Source organism: Xiphophorus maculatus, chromosome 20 (genome assembly GCF_002775205.1).
Source record: "Xiphophorus maculatus strain JP 163 A chromosome 20, X_maculatus-5.0-male, whole genome shotgun sequence".
NCBI lineage: Eukaryota > Metazoa > Chordata > Actinopteri > Cyprinodontiformes > Poeciliidae > Xiphophorus > Xiphophorus maculatus.
Genome location: NC_036462.1, coordinates 24,212,687 through 24,234,602, shown reverse-complemented (window position 1 = coordinate 24,234,602; position 21,916 = coordinate 24,212,687). Strand labels below are relative to the sequence as shown.

Below are 21,916 nucleotides of genomic sequence, written 5' to 3'. Positions count from 1 at the left end.
TTGTCAAAGTACAAGCTCCAAAAAACATCTATGACAAAGTGAGAGCAATGCAGATAATGAAATGTTCTGTAGGGATGCCAGAAATGTTTTTGTTGATAATTAAAGGCAAATATTCCCTGGCCATTATATGGGTTTATATCAGAACACTGATATGTTTTATTTTCAAATTGGAGTGTCGATGAATTTCTCTTCTCATCCTTTATTCAGAAAATAAAAATCACCAGGACATTAATGTGATTAATGACATGTAAAGGTGCAAAGTTTCAAATACGTAATGAGAAATACATTAACCAAAATAAAGCCTAAGAAAAGGCATATAAAAAAAAAAGATTAGTAGGACAGCTGATAATTTAAAGCGCAATTACAGTTGTTAATTTTTAGTATCACTATTAAAATCAATTGAAGGCATGAATTCTTTTTTTTAGAATAATATATTTAAATATCATAGGGAGCAAAAAAAAAAAAAATTAATTAAATGAAGATATATTGCATCATGAACCAGCGTAGAGTAAAGAAGAATTACAATGTAAAACAAAACTTTGATCTACTTATGTATACTTACAGTCAGGCAAGCATCTGCACACCTTAAGTACAGGTATATTAAAACATCAGGTTCAAATCCCAATTACACCTGTCCACTGTGGGTGTTATGTTATTTTGTTGATGTGCTGCATTGTTTTTGCCCAAAGACAGATTATCGAACAGTAACCTCTCTGCAGACTATAACTTGTGCTAAAAGGAAAATCACCCAAACTTGTATCTACACTTTATTTTAATTTAATAAAAACTTAACAATAATTGTTGGCAGGTGTTGAACTCAAGAACACTGAATTTTTAAGGATGTGCACATTTATCCAATGACGGTAGCAAAGCTTTTTATGAATAAATATTTTTCTCTTTAATATGTTAATTTTTCAGCTCAATGTGGTATAGTATGTGGAAAAGGTTTTTAAATGATCAGTGGTATGTGCATTTTTCACAGTCTGCTGTTTTGGAACAGCGAGATAGCACAGAGTATATTGTTTTGGGTCAGTAATTTGTTGTTAGATGTAAAAAGGGGTATTTTGAAGGGCGTATCTTTCAAAGAGATACTGAAAAATATATGTTTAATTTCAAAACTACTGTTACAATTGATGCCATATCATGTCCCATCCTTTAATGAAATATGCCAGCCAGTAAGTAAATTAATTACCAAGGGAAAGAGGGAGTGGGAAGGTTAGGTGGGGGGTTAACTATAAAAAAATCAGAAGCTGTCGTCATGGAAAGCAAACACAAAACCTGATGTAAAGATAGAAAGTTTTTATGATGCTACATCAGAAATCTAAATATATCAGCAAATTCAATCGCTAACTTATTCAGATAACTACAAAGCTACAACAACGTTAAACATTAGCAAACAATTCAATTGTGTAGTTAAATGTTCAAAATCCTCAATAATAATGTTGGCATCTCACATTTATTAACTCTTCATCATTACAGGGGGTCTTCCTTGCAGTTATTTAAAAACTTCCAATCAGATATGATATAAGATATTTTGTCATGTTACATTTTTCAAAGCACAGCTTAAATTGGAATTCAACTTGATTTTCTGTTCCAAGACAAAATGAGAGTCATTATTTCCAAACGGATCCATCCCGGGTATATTACAACCCATTCTTAGATTTTGTACCAGACGCTTCATGTTGCCACTATTTAAGCGTACAGATTTTCAAGCCAGCTGCCAGCTTCTATAATGGCACGCCAGTGGGTGGCCAGAATTAGATAAGAGACTGTGCAAAGGACATCGTCCTCTCATCTGAGCAACGGTATACATTCAGGCAATTTGTCGGAGAGAGGCAGCAAGGCTCAGCCAGTCCTGAGTCCATCTGGTCCATAGGCTTACAGCTCTGCCCTAGAAGACAGGGGGTGGCTCCGCATATGCCTGTGTGCTGTGTTGAAAGGCCGTGTGTGATGCATGGCAGATGAATGCTTGCACACTATGGGAAAGGAGGATAGGGAAGGAAGAATCAGGAGGGGGCGGGAAGCTTGTAAGGTGTGGTGTTTGACAGCAGAGGAAATGAAACAGATCTGAGAGGAAAGAAGAGGTGTGAAAATGAGTAAATGTGTTGTAAACTGTGCACCGAGGTGAAGCTGGAAAAGCATAATGGAGAGCAAAAACAGAAAGAAGAGAAAAAGAGGAACACAGGGAAGAGTTAAACGGCGATGAGTGGAATTTTTAATATTTTTTGCATATTTTTATTAACAAGGGTGGGTTAAATTAAGCTTTTATTCAGTTTGATCCTATATTTTCAACCCAGAAGTAGTTTGAGTGTCTAAATGAAGGGAGTTAGCCATCCTGAGTAGGTTTGGGTGAAATAAAACCACCCACTGAATGGCACTAAGAGCAGAGTGTCTTCAGGTGACAGTGGCATATAAGTGGAAACCTAAATGCATGTGTGCCACATCACCATACGGAACTGCATGTGTGTGTGGGTGCATGTATGTGTGTGTAACGCAGCCTAACCTTGTCCTAATTACACTCTATCTATTCCATCAGTGCCGTGCTCTGGCCTATTTTCACAGCTATAAATTTATCACTCTCCCCTCTGTTGTGATAGATGACCCACTCATTTTAGCCCATCTCTGAAGACTGTGAGCCAGATAGGAAGTCAGTGGAAGACAGTGGCACCACTTCACTGCTCACAAAGGCAATGATGGAACTTTCCATGTCCTCCAAACTATTCCTGGATTTCAAATGTGCACATTAAAGAAACGTGGTGCACATTCGTGACTATTTTTGTGCTCCGTTTGATGAGCAAATTCTGACTTGTGTGAAAAATAAAACAAATTAACTTTTGTTTTGTAGATGAATGTATCAGCTGGATATTAATTAAACAATGCAGGCATTTTACAGGCAATAAAATAATTGTTTTCCAGCTGCAGTCCTTCCATTGGTTAACTTGAAAAAAACTGATAAAATAGATGTAGCCTGAGATATTAAAACTGTGGATAAAATAATAAACTGTTTTTGAGCTACACATGGACTATCAGTGGATAATTGTGCCTTTTTAACTGTTTCTTATACATGGATTAGTAAAAGGGGGAAGAACAAAGTATGTTGATGCAATGTCAATGGCCTGCTACTTTAATTTAGTACAACTGTCAACAATAGTAATAATAGACTTTCATTCTAGCTTTTCATGGGGGGAAGTTAAAAAAATCCATCCAGTTTACTTATGCACAAGAGCACAACAGGTCTGGCATTGTCACTATTTACTGAACAAACATGAAGTCAAAGTGAAAAGACAGACCATCAAAAACTAAGTACAACATTTTTTAATGTTGGTTTAATTACATGAGGATTGGAGACATTTGTTTCTGAAAAGATTCCACAAAAATGGTCCAATTATAGGTTGCGATCTGGACTTTGACATTGACATTGCAATAGTTTGTGGACTAAATTCAGCTTTAATCTAATTCAAGTGTCCCAAGTAAAAATTTTCACACATGCAGATCAATTTAATGCAGGTTATACGACAGAAATTGTAGGCTCTAAGCAATCCTGCTAACACTATAGATAGCTGGAAAGGGACATGATAGAAAAAAAAGGATGTAGATTTACAATGTGTTCATTTTTATAGGGGGATCCCCTCAGTTTGACTGATCCATTTGTTCACTTCCATATGCAGGCCTATGCAAAGTATCGAAAAATTATCTCCTGGTAAGACATTTTGTACTAAAATACCAAAGATTAATGATAACTTGATGCCACATGGACTGAACGGTAGCTTTATGCCCAGTAATATATCCGTGATATTTTATGATGATTTCACATGTGGGAATAAGAAAAAGGGCGTCTCTCACTGACTGCTGTGCACAGTGAGGGGCAGGGAGGGTTGTGTGCTACAGCTGTGGCCACTGTCTGTAGTTTCCGGGCAAATTGAAATGACTAATGCAAGCAGACAGAGAGACGTACATGCCCACACTCAGGCAAAAGCCTGCTTTATGTTAATGCATGTATGTTAAGATTATTTTTCCAGCACAAAGACAGCATATGAACATTGTTCTCACAGAGATACCTCTCCTACAAATCAAGGATCTATTTCAGAAACCAAACAATCCAAGCATTATACTGCAGCCTTCACTTGAAACATCTCTTTGATTTCAGTTCACACCATCTAAGCAGAGCTGAAAGTTTATTTAGAAAATGCTGCTAATACAAGGTAAAAGAAAACAGAAAAAAAAAATCTGCATGGAAATTTAATGGTTTGGACACATTTTTATTCAATAAAAATAAAACCTTGACAAAATTATGTAATTATCTTTGTGGAAGCCTGTTCTGCCTGACAGCTGCTGCACAGCACATGTGTCAGCATAGAGCTGCGGTCTTTTATGATCAACCGCTGCACAGACATAAATCCCACCAGGATAAGCTTTAAACCCTTCCAACTCAAAAACGTCCTTGGCTTGACACACAAATCGGCCACTAGCCCTCGGTCTAAGACAAGTCACTTCCTTCCTGTTGGAATGGGAAGGGTCACTAGAGGGTGAGGCATATGGAAAAGGGTTCTCAGTTGATGCCATGTAGGTCAGAGATGCATTCATGTGTCAAAATCCTAACAGGGACATCACAGTAATACTCTGGTGCATATCTGTTAACTTAACATACATGTAGCAAAGAGATATGTATCATGTATGTACTGTATGTAGCTGCATGATGGGCTCAGGGAAATCTTTACCACCAGCCTTTATATTTAACATTGGTCGAGGCAAAGAACTTAGTTAATAAAGCAGAACGTAATTTTCTCTAATCACATTGAAATATCTCACAATGTCAAGATAGAGAGTACATGTGAGTGTTAGCTTAGCCTAGCAGTAAACAACTCAATATGAGAACATCTTCAGGTACAAGACACCTGAAGATGTTTTCACATTCACATTTTTAATGTGAAGAGTAACTTGTATTCAGGCTGAAACTCAGTACCTATTAACGTACCTGGATTATATTCCTTCCCCCAAAATCTATTCTGATTGTCTATAATGAGTTTTTTTTGAAGACGGTTCTTTGTAAAGGCGAACACCTGAGAATATAAAACAGAAAACATTTTTTCTCCATAAATTATGTCCAAAATCAATCATCAATCACTAATCAAAGGGCATTGTGACTCACTATGAGTAACATGCACAAAGACAACTTTACACCACAGATCATATTCCTCTGTTAATGCCTACACTGAAGTGTACGTTGGCACATTTTATAAATGTGAAAGTTGAACAATAAATGTTCTGTTCAACATGATTCAGTTTTCCATTTATTAAAGATTGTAATAAAGTTCTTAAGTTTAAAAGTTTTGTCACAAGGTAGCTCGTATGATTTTGCTCGAGTCGGAAAAAAAAAATCCACTGATAGGAGGACATTAATTTGAAAAAGTTTTATCATGAAGAACTGTAACCGCCAAAAATGCCAGCGGTTAACTTAACTTAATTAGAGTTAAAGCACATATAAAATGCCGGCACTATTAAATCTTGAGTTTTTACAAACTTTTTTAGATCTAACTATACAAATAACAGAACATATTATAAAGAATTAAAGTATATCAGTCAAGCTTTAAAGCATGCATGTCAAAATCCTGGTTTGAAAAGATTTGATCAAACTTTTAGGGCATAAACAGTGATTTATTTTGAAGATCCTAATCTAGTCTGCTTGCAAGCGACAAAACAATAACAATTGGAAAGTAATGCCAAAAAAGGGGGTTGCTGGTGAACTTCAAAATGCCAATTTCCTCACAGTAAAAATGTCAATGTTTGCAGTTTTAGAATATATGTAGGCTAATGAGAGCCACACTGAAAGGGAAGCTGTTGTTTTGCAGATATTTTATAATGACCCAAAGTAACCTAGTGACATTTTTAGACAATATTGTCTTTAGATAGAAACTGAAATGAGTTACCACAGCAATTGCAGTTTAACCAGAGGGGACAAAAGTCTGTCATCCACGTCTTTCAGTCAGTTATCAAATTGTCATAAGGTTCAGATATCACAGCGCAACTTTGGAATTGTGTGCCTCGGTCAATCTGTTGAAAATGCCATTAGATCTGACATCATCACAAAGTGATACTTTGGTTAAATTCTAACTTGCTTTCCGAACCATCTGTTTTCTCATTCTTTAAAATGCATACATTGATCCTTCTTCATGATGAAGTAAACAGTCTGAAAGTAGAGCATCATAATAGCTGCTACTTCCTTCTGGGTAGGTGAAGAGGTTCTATTTATGTGTCAGTACCCGTGGACTTGTGGATTTGACTCACTCCCCCAGGGCTTGAATGTTACTGACTCAATATACAGAATAAAAACACAAAAATAGGCCAATTATTCTATATCTAACTTGCTGTCTTTAATCTGAGTAAAGCAACAGGCATGTCCAGTTTAAAGACAGCATCACTCAATGTACATTTTGCAGTGTTTTATCTGCTTTTCAGACACATAATCCTTTGCCTTGCAAGCAAAATAGTTGAGGAAATTGTGCAAGTTTTGCTACTGCAACTTGTTTCATTGACTGTCAAACGTGCAAAGGGTTCAGAGAAGATAGATTCTGTAACAGGAGCGCAGACCTGGCTTATTTAGATTGGCAAAATCAGAAAAAAAAAAGCAGTGACATTCTGGAAAGCTAGCGTTACAGAGATTCTAACTCAGTGCTGATGAACTTTCTCAGAGATTTTAATTTAATATCACCAAGGCTGCTGCATGAAAAGTGCAATATGTCCCTGTGCAGGGGAATAAAACACTCATATCTAAAGCAGATCAAACCTTTCAGGCTATAGCCTGGGGATCTTTGTCTTCACTCGTGTTTGACTTGTTGGACTTTTTAAAACAGTTAAATCTATTTAATATATTAATATGACTAACCTATGTATTTGGTCTAGTGTTTCACTTTTTTTTTATTGTGGCATCAGTACTTACCTATATCTGTTGTCTTGTACTTGTCCTTATTTAACCTTTTATATCTATTTAGCTATTATGTGCATGTTTTGATGCACTTTATCTGTTGTGATCAATATCTCCTGCACAGTAATTTATAACTTTGTGCAAAGAGCTGAGTAGTAAATAGAATCTATGTACCCCTGTGAAGGCAACAGAAGATCTAACAGCATCACTAACACAGCAAGCAGCTCAGGAGTAAAGCTGTGGAGAGGTTTAAAGTAGGGTTATGTTATGAAAACCATGTCTAAAGGGCCAAACATCAGCACTATGCACTAAAAATGCAAAGACTCCAGCCACTGATAATCTGAACAAAGATAGAAATTTTGACAAACACAGCCAATAGACCCAAAGTAATTCTGGAGGAGAAGCAGAAACCCACTGACAGTTCAGTAGACTCGGTGGGGGTCAAAATGTCAACATCTGTTATTTTCAGCCAGTGTGGTTCGCTTTCACACTGCACTGTCAAACAATCCACACTAATTGAAAAACTTGTCCACCCTGTCGCCTGTTGTGATGCTGCACCAAGAATCTCTAAAGGAAATGACACAAAAACTTCTGAAGAGGTTCTTCGCAAAATCCAAACTAAAGAAAGAATGGCGTCAGATATTAGAGGTTGTAGGTTTTCTCTTTTGTCTTTGGCAAAAAAAACAACAACACACAAGCAAGTCCTCTAGCGTTAGACTCACGCCTTTGTTTAAGTTGTATTTATCCAGAATGCCCTGCGCTATTGTTCACTTCCTGCTTTTGGAGTGGCCTCCGGTCCACTTGGCATTCGCATATGCATTCAAACTGTGCTAGAGTTCACTTCAACCAAACTGAGACCTAGTTTCATAGTTGAGCCAGAGTTCTGCATCACAGTTTGCTTGCACATTAACCCCTCTGCAAACAAACCAAAATTTATAGGCAAACAAGTCAGAATTCAATTAAAGTCAAGTAAAAAGAGCTGGTGTGAATGATTAAATCTGGTAGTGCCCCTTAAATGATTAATGCAGCTTAGTGATGGTTTAGGATCATGAAGCATCAAACAATACAAAGTAAAATGGAGCTTCCATTTTAATTTTAATACAGAGAATACAATGATAAACCACCATGTTCACCATGAGTAATTGTTTGGATTATGAGTGCACTCTAACACAAAGCATGTTTCCAGTTTTACTTTTTACCGCTTCACTCTTGACAGCTTTTGTAACGTAACAGGAAAAACACTTTATACCGCAACAGACAAAACAGGAGGAAACAGAAGATGCTGTCCACTGTGATTCAGGGGAATTGCCCAGGTCTCATTCTCTTAGTGTGAAGAAACCAAGAAAAGAATAATCACTCACAGCCATCTGGCTTTGGCCAACTTTCTTTTCAGCACTCTGATTCAGAAAGACCTCAGCTTTGATTGTAATGTTGCATCATTATTGAGGGCGCTTCCTTTCCGTCTGTGCTTTCATTGATCCGATCAACCCTGGGTAAATGCTACTTGTCTCACTTTGACCTGAAAAGTAAAGTATGAAATTAACCTGCAGCACAGGATATTGTACACTGTAAAAAAAGTCAGTAAATTTACGGTACAAAACTGTAAAAAACCAACAGTTTTTGACCGTCGTATCCAAAAACATTGCATTACCGTAGAAATTACATGGAACTACCGTAAGTCGAAACTGCAAAGAAAGTCAGTAAATTTACGGTAAGAAATGGTAAAAGACCAACAGTTTTTGACCGTCGTACCCAAAAACATTGCATTACCGTAGAAATTACATGGAACTACCGTAAGTCGAAACTGCAAAGAAAGGCAGTAAATTTATGGTAAGAAATTGTAAAATGCCAGCAGTTACTGACCAGAATATTCACAGCATTATACTGCCGTAGAAAATACATGGCATTATCATAACTGAATAAACATATATCCTAAATAATTGTGACAGTCACGAATGTAGAAAATACAGAAATATAGTGTAAAAATATAAGTAATTGTAAAGTTCTTAAAAAATTGTAATATTGCCAGCAGTTAATTACCCTAAACTTAACAGTAGCAATCAGCCAAAATTACAAATTTTGCTGATGTTTAGATCTACAATGTAAAAGCGTAAACAAGACTGCAAAATAATTTTTTACAAAGAACAGAATGCTGGTGTGATATTTTGGTTTCTTTTTTAATAATGCCTTTAATACACCAAACTGAAATCTCAGCAGTAGACCAGGCATCGATCTGGCGATCCACCGATTGCAAAGCAAACTCCTACAGCCAACGCCACCATCATTTATGAGAGCATTTGATCATTAACATTAAGAGAACTGTATGTTAGCCCCTCTTGCTTGAATGAAGCTGAAGTTGGTTTCCAATTGCTGCTTCCAATTTGGGAAATGGCTAAAGGGCAATTCCACCTAATTTTTCACTGCAATCAGCATCTTTAATTTACTCTAGCTAAAAAACTACAACACCTAGACTCTTCAAATCTGGACTAGATTATTCTCAACTCATATCAGAATATTTAAAACCAAGTGTGGGATTTGTAAAACCTTTATCTGATTTGTGAAACTTCAATAAAGAACAATTCTAGTGTTATCCAAAATCATACAAGTTGTAAAGTCACCCATCATTGAAGTTTCACAAATCCCACACTTGGTTTTGAATATTGTGCTATTAGTAGAGAATAGTCTAGAGCAGGGGTCCCCAAACTTTTTCCTGCGAGGGCCACATAGCTGTTCCTTTCTCTGCTCGGGGGCCGGTCTTAGTTTTTGGAGAAAGATACCTTAGAAACTTATTGTCGGCGGGGGGGGGGGGGGGGGGGGGGCTGTTCTGTCTTTGAAACTGTCGACGGGGGGGGGGGGGGGGGGGGGGGGTTGCTGACTACGACACATTCGCGGTCGCTTTTAGATAGATTTTTACCCAGAATGGAAATGGAAAAAACCGTGAGTGAAACGGTGACTGGGACTGACTAGTATATATTTGAGGGAAAGTTAGTTTAACATCTGCTCAAGAGCCCCCTGGTGGTTGAAGAGAAATCCACAAACCAGAAAATACAATATATGAAAAAATACACTGAATGCTCTCTGGTATGAGGAGGCGGGCCAGATCCGGCATTGCCAGACCAAATGACGCAGGCCGTAGTTTGGGGACCCCTGGTCTAGAGAGTTTTTCATTTTGTAATTGTGATAAATAGTAGGGTTTACAGTAAATGGAGACTGTTATTTGTCATGTAAACAAATAATTATCTAGTTTGCATTGCTGCTTGATCCTTCAGCATCAGCAGCAAGATTCTTTTAACTCTGTTCCTGTAGTGGTGTCCTGAACTCAACACAGTAAAGTCACTGTGCTAACTAAGGTTGCTAACTAGGGTGCTGAGAGCCCAGTAGGCCTGGTCCTTGTCAAGATGCTGCTACTGTCTTTGAAATCAAATTTCTGCTATTTTTGCACGTTCAGGAGGAGAAGGGCAACACATCACAGGTGAGTCCCTTTCACGGTTTCAACTGAAGTTAGCTAACTTTAACCAACTGACAAAGAAATGTGTAGTTTCTGAGCCATGCTGTTTATGTACATGCACTGCAGCTAGATATTTTTACTATATGGAACATTTAATCTTCACAGATGCAACACTTCCATTAATGTTTCTGTAGGAACGGCTGCATAGATTATATTTCTGGTCTACTTCAGACTACATGTGCTTAAAGTTATTGTTAATGGCAGAAGCAACTTTTTCCAAGTTTGGTTCAATAATTAATTTGAATTACTTTGAGTGTGAAATGTTCATGCATGCAAGTTAAATCTCTGAAGAACATGTTAGCTTTTGTTTCAATACTTTGGTAATACTTAGAAGTATAAAGCTTGGCATCAGAGATATTATTTAATATTTTCCTTTGACCTCTTGACTCTCACACCCAAAATACTTGCACTAAAGTCACTGGGTCCATGACAGTTGAAGGATTTGAAGATAAGAGAATTTAAATATTAATATTTTACAGCTTTTCTCAGTTTGGGTGCATCTCTCAGAACAGAATTGAAATTCTTAAAACTACCTGTTCAATCTTCAAATTACTGTGTCACTTCTGCACATCAACAAATTTGTTTTGCAAGTTTTGCTTTTGTACATCATGTAGCTGGTTATGTACACTTCTATGCTTTTATAATTGTAATTTGCTTTTATCGTCTTGATCAAAATATGTTAACCCTCCTGTTGTCCTCGGGTCAAAATGACCCGCCACTGTGTTAAACCCCCCCCCCCCCCAAACAATCCCCTAAATGTAATTTTTTTAACTTGAGATTTTAAGACTTTTCCTAGATTGGCCCAGACAATAGAAAAAGTTCAGTGTTGCTTTTATTCTCATTTCCATGTAAGCTGTACAAAAAAAGGTACAAAGATGGTCTTCAGGTCAAAATGACCCGTGAGGCAAATGGAGTTGAAATCAAGGTCACAGAGTTATTTACAAACCATAAAATGTTACAAAGTTTTAGTTGTGTCTCAGATCAATCAGTAGCAGAAGTGAGCAGAGAGTGGAAGGCCAATTTTCCGAGCCACAATGCCAGTCAAACTCTTTCACACCTACTCAAGACTGATGCGATTTGATGACCGTGAATCAAGACCAGCAAGACGTATGACAGACAAACTTGCAGCCATAAGAGAGGTATGGGACAAGTGGGTGGAGCGGTTGCCCTACCTCTACAATCCAGAGCCTGATGTAACAGTGGATGAGCAACTGGTTCCATTTAGAGGTAATCTGTTTTCATATTTGTAATAAAAGTGATTTTCACTATTGATTTCTTTGACTGTTTTCTGTGACACTGATACTAATCACTGATGCTAATGTCTTTTGTCCAAAGGTTGTTGTCCTTTCCGGCAGTATATGCCCAGCAAGCCAGCAAAATATGGGATCAAGTCATGGGTGGCTTCTGAATCAAGCTATGCTTGGAAAATGCAAGTCTATACTGGGAGGTCAACCAGTGGATGCCCAGAGAAGAACCAGGGGTTGCGAGTTGTGCTTGATGTGACAGAGGGACTGAGGGGTCACAATGTGACATGTGACAATTTCTTCAACTCTTATGAACTCGGACAGCAGCTCCTGAAGAGGAAGATCACCATGGTTGGTACAGTTCAAAAGAACAAGCCTGAGCTCCCACCTGCACTGCTTGGGTCAAAGGAGAGAGAGGTCTTCTCCTCAAAGTTTGCCTTCACACCCACCACCACTCTAGTTTCCTACCTCCCAAAGAAAAACAAGAATGTAGTTCTTCTGAGCACACTGCACAAAGACGGCGACATTAGTGACCGTGAGGACAGGAAGCCAATCATCATCCTGGAATAAAACCGAAACAAAGGAGGTGTGGACAACCTAGATAAGGTGATTGGAGCATATAGCTGCAGAAGAATGACTGCCCGCTGGCCCCTGGTCATCTTCCACAACATCATTGATGTGTCCTCCTACAATGCCTTTGTGATTTGGATAGAGATCAACCCAACCTGGATGTCTCATAAGCACAACAAGAAGAGGGTGTTCCTGGAGCAGCTAGGAAAGGCACTTGTAACTCCACTCATTGAAAGAAGGAAGCATGTCCCCCACACAGAAGCCTCAGCAGCGGTTGTGAAAGCTATTCAGAGTGCAGCAGCTCCTGATCAACCTGAGGATCCATCTACCACAGCCACTTCCTCAGCTAAGCCAAGTAAGAGGAAGAGATGTCAGTTCTGCCCTCAGACTGTAAAACACATACTGTGTGCTGCAGGTGTAAGAAATATATCTGCAAAGGCTGTGCACTTGCATACTGCCCTACATGTGCCAATTAGTTGAATGGGTTATGTTATTTTTCATATTTTTGTATTGTACATCCTCTTGTTCACTGGAGAAAAGTAAAAGAAAATTAGTCACTGTGATGAATAAAAATGCATTCGAAACTCATTTTGCACATTTTTTTTCTTAAGCTATAGAAATTCAAGTGGAGAGGGAAAAGTCAAGTATTCACACATTTTGTGGTGAGTGACAATATACAAGATAGAATTTGGTGTTTAAAATTCAATTAAGCTGCTTATATTGGGGGTTTATTGAAGACGGGTCATTTTGACCCGGAGGATAAAGGGTGTATACAGAAAATGAGGACAACAGGACAACAACGTGTCTGTGTTGAATTCTCAACTTCCAAAATAGCATCAGTTCATTGTGTAAGTCTTAACATGCATAAGTCTTAAAGTTGTCATAATGTGAATCATATATTAATTAATTTATATTCTATTATTTTCTAAATCTGTCCTGAATTGGTAAATTGCTCCCAAGTGAGTCCTGAGTTTCTCTAACAGGTCAGTGTATGAACCATTAGCTCAACCAACGATCAACCAGTTTTCTGAAACAGATTGGAGGTGCATCTTGTGAACCATCAGTTGGCAACATTATGCTCTATATAGTCAGAACACAACACAATGTTACATGTCTGAGAACTGATGAACAAGTATCTGGGCAGAGTGAACAGCCAGAGAGAAGAAGAGGAGTGAGGCTGAGGAGGAAATAGTTGGGAGGAAAGCAGAAGAAGAGTCAGAAGAGGCTGAGGACATCTGCCAGTTTCCATCAGTCCAACATCAGGACATGGCTGAGACCCACAACATGATGCTGATGGAGGTCCTCCCACCCTACTGTTCATTCCTTAACCCCACTGAGGAAAAAAGATTCCTCAGTGGAGTTAAGGAACAAAGTGACTATGGAAATTAAAATGTAATGTAATTTCTACAGCACTGTACAGTTTTCCTTGAGGAGATTGTCCTGTGGCTCCTTTTCTACTTTTTTTGTTCTCTGCATTTCTGTCTTTTTCTTTCTGAATCACCATGGCATGGTCCATGAATAAATTATAGCAAAAGCATAAATCAGTGTTTCTCAATCCTGGTCTTCAGCGTCACCCTGTCCTGCAGGTTTAGGTATTTCCCTTCTGCCACACACCTGAATTGTATCTCTGGATGATTAACAAGCTTCTGCAGTACTTGATTGTCATCCAATCATTTGAATCAGCTGTTCTGGAGTAGAGGCACATCTAAAACATGCAGAGCAGGGGGGCGTTGAGGACCAGGGTTGAGAAACACTGGCGTAAATGATCCTTTTGTAGTCTCTTCTCATGACTAATCGATTTGACTGTCTTATCTGTACATAGAGAGACTATAACTTATTATTTTGAGTCACTGATATGTTAACAGACAGGATTTTAAGAGCTGAACTAAGGATTTTGAAAGCAAACAAATGCTATTTTTCCTGTTTCTACAAATTGTTTTGAGAAATGCGCTTACTGTTTTGTAAATGCCAACAATGACTCGAGAAATGCACCAAAAGTGACTGAGAAAAACTAACCTAGCATAAATTGTCTCAGCTGTATCAATTTGTTTGCCTGTATGAAAAGTGTTCACATTTACAGCTTTGTTTCTGCTAGCTTGCAGGAAATGTAACTTACATAAATGGTTGAAGACAACCTATTGGCCTTCATGAGACTCAGATAAATGGTGAGTATCTATTTCATAAATTGCCTAAAACAGTTATATTTGTTTTTATTTGTTTTTTGTTTGTGTATTTTGTCTGGTTGCAGACCAGAGGATCACACCTGTTGACAACAAACAAAGGTTTAACTACTGAATTTTCAGTCAGAAATGATCACACCACCTGGTTGAAGTACCTGTGTCCATATGCAAGTCAACAAAGGTGAAACAAACATTTAAGCGAATAAGATGTTCATGTAGTGCATCTTTCTAACTTTTTCTTTTTGTTTTCCAGCAGAGAGGAAACACCCGATTGACAACATGCGAGTCTCAATTTCAACCTGTGACTGGGAAGACTACAACCATCCTGAGCAACGTCTGATCTCAGCGACTTGTGACTCTCAACCCAGAACAAGAATCCTTTTATCACCATTTTGTCTTCTACAATATGTTATCTCTTATGTGGACACATACTGTTTGTTTTGTTTTTGTTTTCCAGATCTCAGTAATACCGTGAGGAAACTGGACATAAAATAGAATCAGTTCTTTTTTTAACTTGACTTTTTAAATAGAAATTGTTTCTTTAAGTGGATTACTCGTAATCTGTATTTTTGTTTAATTAGAAATTATTTTCTTTATAACTTTCTGTATAGAAATGCTTGACAAGTTACACTTCCTTGGTTGTTGTACTATAATTTGTATGGTAAAATTCTGGTAGGAACAGAGACCAGTAATTTACCATAAGTTTTTTTTGGGGGGGAGGGTTTACAATAAAATGTCAATATATCATACAGTCTGGATGTGTTTTTCACTCATGTAGATATTATGCCTCAGTCAGCATGACCGTATTTACTACGGCAAAACCACATTTTATTTTTTTTAAAATATTTTAGGAAGTACGGTATTTTACCGTATATTAAAAATACGGTAAAATCCTGCATTTACAAAATACGGTGACAAACTGGCAGCTGTGGTTGCCAGAATTTTACCGTATTTTAAAAATACGGTAAAATCCTGCATTTAGCAAATACGGTAAAAAACTGGCAGCTGTGGTTGCCAGAATTTTACCGTATTTCAAAAATACGGTAAAATCCTGCATTTAGCAAATACGGTAAAAAACTGGCAGCTGTGGTTGCCAGAATTTTACCGTATTTTAGAAATACGGTAAAAAACTGGCAGCTTTGGTTGCCAGAATTTTACCGTATTTTAGAAATACGGTAAAAAACTGGCAGTTTTGGTTGCCAGACTTTTACCGTATAAAGACGGTAAACTTCTGGCAACTCAGCTGCCAGTTTTTTACCGTAAAATGAGGCCGTTTTTTTTTACAGTGTATGATTAATGCGTTATCAAGCTCCCGTTGTGCAGAGCCACTGTACAAAAACAAGCATCAAATGAAACCCCCAGATCCAATTCTAACACCTCTAGCATGTCCTATTGTGAGCGTGACGGCTGCTCTCATCTTCCACCCGGGGGAAAGAACTGGAGACCAGTTACTGGAGCTTCCTGTTATCTCCAAACTGCAGCATCACAGCTGGTAGTGCCCATGATTGTCGAGAAAAACAGGGAACATGAGCACACATGAGAGGGCAGTAGTTTCTGTTCAAACCGAAGAGTGTACAAATGTCAGCTTCATTTATATACTAATGCCCCCATTTGTATATGTGATAAAGGAGGAGTAAGTGCACAGTAAGTAGAAGAAGTGTACACAACCCAATAAAAATGAATGTTTTTCATGCAAAAAGAAGTTGAAAAGTTAGAACAAACCAGAGCAAAGCACCACGAGAGAATTATGAACAAGTCACAAAAGCAAAAATGGAGAAAAAAGATTTAAAAAACCACATAAGTTGCTGAGAAAATACTGATTTTTGTTTTTTTATATATATATGTAAGAAATCATAAATAAATTAGCACATGCTTTCAATAGTTTCTGAAGTTTTAAAAAGGCAAACTTTGCATTTAAATTCAGCTTATTTACAGAGAAAATCTGAGATGTTTCAAATTAGCTGTAAACTCACAGCTAATTAACATGCCAGGCTTCATTGGGATTAATGCACGTTTCTTATTGATTTCAGCTAATAAGATGAAAGTTTGAAAGAAATATATTGCTATTTATCTCCACCACATCAACCTAACCCACACTGGTATCTGGGGAATCGGAAGAAAAAAGACTCAGGCCCAGGACTGCTGATGGATCTGAGCCAAATGCTCACCGATGTTTGGCCCAGATAATTTTTGCTGTCTGGGTAAATACAAGCATCAAAGAGTTTGGAGATGTCCACGTCTCCAAACTGTTGCAAAGCTGCAAACTGTCTGTAGAGTACAATATATGATTCTTTAGCATCAGAAACAGAAAAGCAGGATCTGACTATAATGGACACCTATGAGCCAAGGAGCACATATCCCTACTTTGAGGATGACAACAGAAAGTCCTCATATTTGCTAAATAGTAAGCATGAACTAATGCTAGCTATAGCCAACATTCACACTTTGATCAAAGAACTGAACATAAAGTCAGTATTGACAGGCAATAATTTTAAAAGTGTAATAAATACAAACTTCTTGTGTAAATAAAAATAATTTTAAATCACGAGTAAGAATTATTCATACAAAACTGTATTTATTTAAAGGAACAAGAACTATTACTGGCAATAACATTGCTGTAACCTCAATTCATAAAATCCAAAATAAATCCTATACATTTTAGATATTAGACACTTAAAACCACCTTTTGGGTTGCAGACTTACTCAGGATGCTAGGTCATACCCATAATCAAACACAATTGATTGATTGATTGACTATGTGGGTGTATGACTCAGGACTGGGTTACCAAAAGATCTCAAAATAGGATGTTGCTTTTTTTTTTAGTTCAGCAATGTTTAGAGTGCAGCCCAGTAGTCCAAGCTGAAGGGGATTTGAGTACACTACCTATGCACTATCAAAACTGGAGTTTCTACTACAGAAACCTCAGTTGAAAACGTATGAAGGGAAAACTAAATTCTCATAAAACTTTCAGGCCGTATGGTTATCTCTGAGGATTGCATCATCTTATCATTACAATGAGCAGGACTGCACCACTTTCCAGGCATTCAGGGAACCGCTCTACCCAAGCTTTTAATGGAAGCATATCAGAGTTTGGAAAAATCCAGTGAAAACTTCCACATCCTCATTCATTATTGATAACACCCTAAGCCTTGGTTGCACTCGGAATGACAAACCTAAACCATCAGTCGCAAGACGTCCATAGAATAACATAGAGTGGAAGACTTGTGTTTGAAATATGAATTATACGTCTTCATGATTGAGTCCTGCTTTGACAGAGCATTGGCGTTTGCTGAGAATAAAAATTAGCTTCTGATGAATTGTGTTGGAGATGAGTGCTGTCTCTGGTGGGTGGTGAAGTGAAGTAAAATAAAGGTTAGAGGTTCAGAATTGCATCTCTACTGCACACGTACGCATTTGTGTACTCAATTATACCTCTTAGTCAGTTTAATGAAATTAAAAGCAACATTACCAGCTAAGTCCTGAGGTCAGCCAAGGGACTTACATTGGCAGCTCATTTCTCAGAAGTCTCAACCTCAGAAGAAGACGATTCCTGGAAGAAATGCAAGGAAAACTGTGTCAGACATGTCATGCTTTATTTGTTAAATTAAGGACAACCTAGGCTAAGATGCACACAAACACCCACACGTATACCCATGTAAATTTGCAGACTCAGAGAGAGCTGACGATGAATCTGTGTCATGCAGTGTTGAAAATCCGTTTACAATAATCAGATTCTGAAAAACTGCCCGAGGGCTACTCGTACGCAAGCACTGGCCCGCAAAGGAGCAAGCAGCTCCACCTTGATGTCTACTTTACTGTGCCCTACTTCCTCTCCGGTTCCTGCCTCCTGATGCACCTCAGAGGGAAAAACAAAAGCATTAGCACGCTTTAACAAGTTTCAGTCACTGCAGTCTCCCACTCATCTGCAACTTGGTTGGATAGAAAATGTCTGCGGTGTTAGGGAAGCTAAGACAACTTTCAACTAGGGGTGCCTTTCATCTCTGCAAGCAGGTGTTCACTCACCAAGCTGAGTGATAAAGCTGCACACGTTGGATGGAACAATACTTGGACACAAGATTGAGAGTGTGCACCAAAGTGCCTTTCGACAGCTTCTCTTTATCTCCTGCTGCTGATGTCAAGTGGAGGGGAGATAGAGTCTGAGCTTCTTGGCACCACTTTGACAAGTGCCATATAAAGTCTGCAAGGGAACAAATCTCTGGAGTCATGCATCAAAGTGCATCCAAGAACTCTTCTTTTGTATTATGGATTCATCGTTTCCTCATGATTCAGTAAAAGCCCTTTGTTCTCACAGCCTCACAAGTATTAATATATTCAGCATGTTGAGGGGCACAAACTTGATGCTAAAATTCATCATTTCCTTCCTTTATTCAAACTGTAGTCATATGATATTTAAAACTCATCCATAATCTGAAAAGTATTTGAAATAATGCCACAGCTGAAGGTTTCCAAGATCCGTGTGCAACCAAAACAGACAAATTGAGTGCAGTAAAAGGAAAAATCTTTAACGCCAAATAATTCCCATCTGTTAGAAAATAGATCAAGGTCATAGACTCTGTGAGAAACTCAGCTGTCTATCATATTTAGAGCCTTAACATCTTCTCTATGTTATAAAACCAAGCTGTTACAGATTTAAGTGTCTAAAAGAACACCTATTTAAGGAGACTGAATTAGCTACATGGCTGTATTTCATGAATAGCCAGTATTAATGTATTTTTCCCATATTTAATGATCTACCAATCATTTGGTAATGGCAACTTAATCCTCCCGCAGTCTTAGCACCATGCTCAGGAAGAGTGCAGCAGATGTCATGGTCAGACAACAAGAAAGAGGTCAGGGTATTCTGTCAGTCTGTCAGTCCCCGAAACTGACAGACTGTAAAAATGCATGTGGGATCAGTTTGACCCCACTAGGACTGCACTCTAGGGGTGTAACGATTCCTTGAATGACTTGAGTGCCTTGATTATTAAAATTCCTCAAGGAAAATGTACCTGCCTCGAAGCATCGTAGAATTATGTTTTATTATTTAGCGCACCTTGTTCCGGCCGGATCATTATTTGTGTTGGACAGTGCGCTCTCTTCCACCTATGACTTGTTGCTATGTGCTAACAGCATAACTGCAAAGTCTCCGGGTTCCTGTCACTTTTTTGTGGGACCAATAAGCATTTTGAAAATGACGGACACATTGGTTGGAGCACGACAGCTTTACTCCTTCCGGAACTGCGCGGTTACCGTTTCATGGCTAATGGTGGGAAGGTTGCTGCCGGTGTATTTATACAGGAGAGGTCACAAGAGACTAAAGAATGTTTTCACCATTATTGCTGCAACATTCATCATATTGCTGCTTAATTGTGGAACATAGGGTGGTTCTAATTTATGACACTCATGCCATGACTATAGAAAAAGTTTGACTATTCAAAATTCTTTATTTCCAGCCCTTTAACAATATAATGCTGTAGCCCTCAGTAAAGTCACATATAGAAGAAAACTACAAAATGTCAAGTTTCTCAGTTACATGATTCTGAGAAGTCAAGAGATGATGTGTCTGCCCTGATCGTACACCACATCTGTGAAACAGTTGAAAATAGTTGCACAATGGTTGTTACCTTTGATTTTTTTTTGGGGGGGGGGACAGAATCAACAAATGCAAAACTCAAAAGCGCTGTGACCTTTTACAATAAAATGTCAAGAAAATTGCAAAAACAAGCTGCCACACATACACGCACGCCCCAACAGTGTGAAATGCTGTCTGCTATTGGCGTCAAAGTGTTGCTCAAAAGGGCCTGAATAACAAGAACAAAAAAATAACCCAGCGTAGACATATCAATAAAGAATGAATTTATTTGACATGGTAAAAGTAGTTGTAAAGAAAGCAGGACAGCCACTGACAAATACAATAAACCTTTAGGGATAAAGCTAATCCATCATTCTCTTTTCTATGTACAGCTTCAGCAGCAGGGAGGCATTAAGATTCCCATCACCTACTCACAGAACAGATTCACCATTTTAAGCTCCTTCATAAAGCTTAGGTGAACCTGAATAAAAGACAAATGAAAGGCACTTCAAGGAGTTTTTAGGGAATGAATTGTGAATGGGATTCATGCCAAACTACTCCTGAATGGCTTCAGTGCCTACTGCAGATTTGAGAGATTAATGTCGAACTGCACTTCACGGTGCTGGGTTTGTTGGGGTAAAGTAAAAATAAATTAGAAATGAGATTGGGAAACTGATTGAGGTATCAGGCTGGGGATCTGCTGATTGGGCTCTTTATGTAGGGAATGCATTATAGATGCCTGCTCAGAGCCTAGAGGAAATATCTCTCTCTGTTAGAATGCTGTGGACAGCATTCACCCATGCACTTCAAGTTCTGCTGAGAAATGAAAGTATTCCTTTTGCCAGATGTTGATCCACACTGTGGTTGGTTTTTGGGCCACCTTTGATTCCTAAAGATTTTTCTTCAAAGTCCAAGACCTTTTTTGACATTTTAAAAAAAGAGTTGTCCTGAGCTATTGTTCACTGGGCTCAGGTAGAAATTTCCTTGGACATTCACTGCTGACACCTATTTTATGAATCGTTTAAAGCATGATCAATGAAAACACCTTAAGTAACTTAGCCTAACAAGTTTTAAATTGTGACTATCTAGTCTTTACTCTTTTACATCTGTAAAAGAGTAAAGCTTAAGCACATCTGGACCCTGCAACGATACAATACAGCGTGATGTTCCTTTCATCTCTGACAATGGAAAGGTCCAAGGTTACATCTTTCAGATTTTGAGCCACTGATTTTGAGAAAACTAAGACTGAATGAGGTTTTGAAATCCAATTATATGAGGAATCATCAAGCATGTAATGATTATTAAATAGCTCAGCATGTAAATGGTCTAACGGGTTGTAGAAACTGTACCAGGCTGATGGGGAACAGGCTGGTAAAAAGGCCAGCAGACGTGGGAGCCCTTCAGAAATCTGTTGGGTCATTTCATGAAGACGAGCACAAGAACTTCTCCTGCTTATGCAAGTTGTAGTGTTGAGGAAACAGATGGGAGGCTTTATAAGTGTGACTGAAGATGAAGTGAAGCAGTGAGGCAGCTCCTTCGGAAAAAGCCACACACTCATTTCCCCCGAATCCCTGACTGCTGTAATTATGTTAATCACTTAGGAGCAGGCAACAGACCCAGAAACTGGTTCCCATGGGGGCACTTTAACAACCTAGCCTGGGTGTGCGTGACATCAAAACATGTGGTTATGTTACCTTCATTTATTAGTTTTCATTTGAAAATGACCCCTTTGAATCACACTGACATCTGTATAAACAAAGTTGAGTGACAGTTTATCTTAGAGTGAGTAAAAGCGAAGAACATGGCTTCCAATTGTAAATCTAATTTGTTACAGAAAATAGTTAATTTATGTCTGATGAACAAAGTGTATATTCAGACTTGAATATCTATTAACTAGCTTTTCCAAGAACATTATCCTT

The 21,916-nt window shown here is 38.2% G+C and overlaps 2 protein-coding genes and 1 long non-coding RNA gene across 9 annotated transcripts in view; 2 read left to right on the top strand and 1 right to left on the bottom strand.

The window, feature by feature from the left end:
- Window positions 1-21,916, bottom strand: part of LOC102225261 (disks large-associated protein 4-like) — a 116,920-nt gene that overhangs the window by 33,132 nt on the left and 61,872 nt on the right. For 6 of the 7 annotated variants that reach the window (XM_023324941.1, XM_014468385.2, XM_023324943.1 and 3 more), the window contains exon 3: window positions 17,928-17,975. The gene's annotated coding sequence lies outside the window, so the exon portion shown is untranslated. Of the gene's footprint in view, window positions 1-17,894; window positions 17,976-21,916 lie in introns of all 7 variants that reach the window. The other variant, XM_023324937.1, reaches the window with a different exon arrangement.
- On the top strand, window positions 11,323-12,806 carry LOC111605852 (piggyBac transposable element-derived protein 3-like). Its single transcript, XM_023324945.1, has 2 exons — window positions 11,323-11,657; window positions 11,766-12,806. The coding sequence occupies exons 1-2, from the start codon at window positions 11,465-11,467 to the stop codon at window positions 12,242-12,244; spliced, it is 672 nt and encodes a 223-aa protein (XP_023180713.1). The 5' UTR covers window positions 11,323-11,464; the 3' UTR covers window positions 12,245-12,806.
- On the top strand, window positions 14,262-14,860 carry LOC111605853. The gene is made up of 3 exons (XR_002751860.1): window positions 14,262-14,409; window positions 14,493-14,605; window positions 14,678-14,860. It is a non-coding gene; the product is annotated as an uncharacterized LOC111605853 (long non-coding RNA).

Coding starts and splice junctions, on each gene's coding strand:
- LOC111605852 (XM_023324945.1), top strand. CDS start 11,465: ATGCCAGTCAAACTCTTTCACACCTACTCAAGACTGATGCGATTTGAT. Junction 11,658..11,765: donor GCAACTGGTTCCATTTAGAG/GTAATCTGTTTT, acceptor TTTTGTCCAAAG/GTTGTTGTCCTTTCCGGCAG.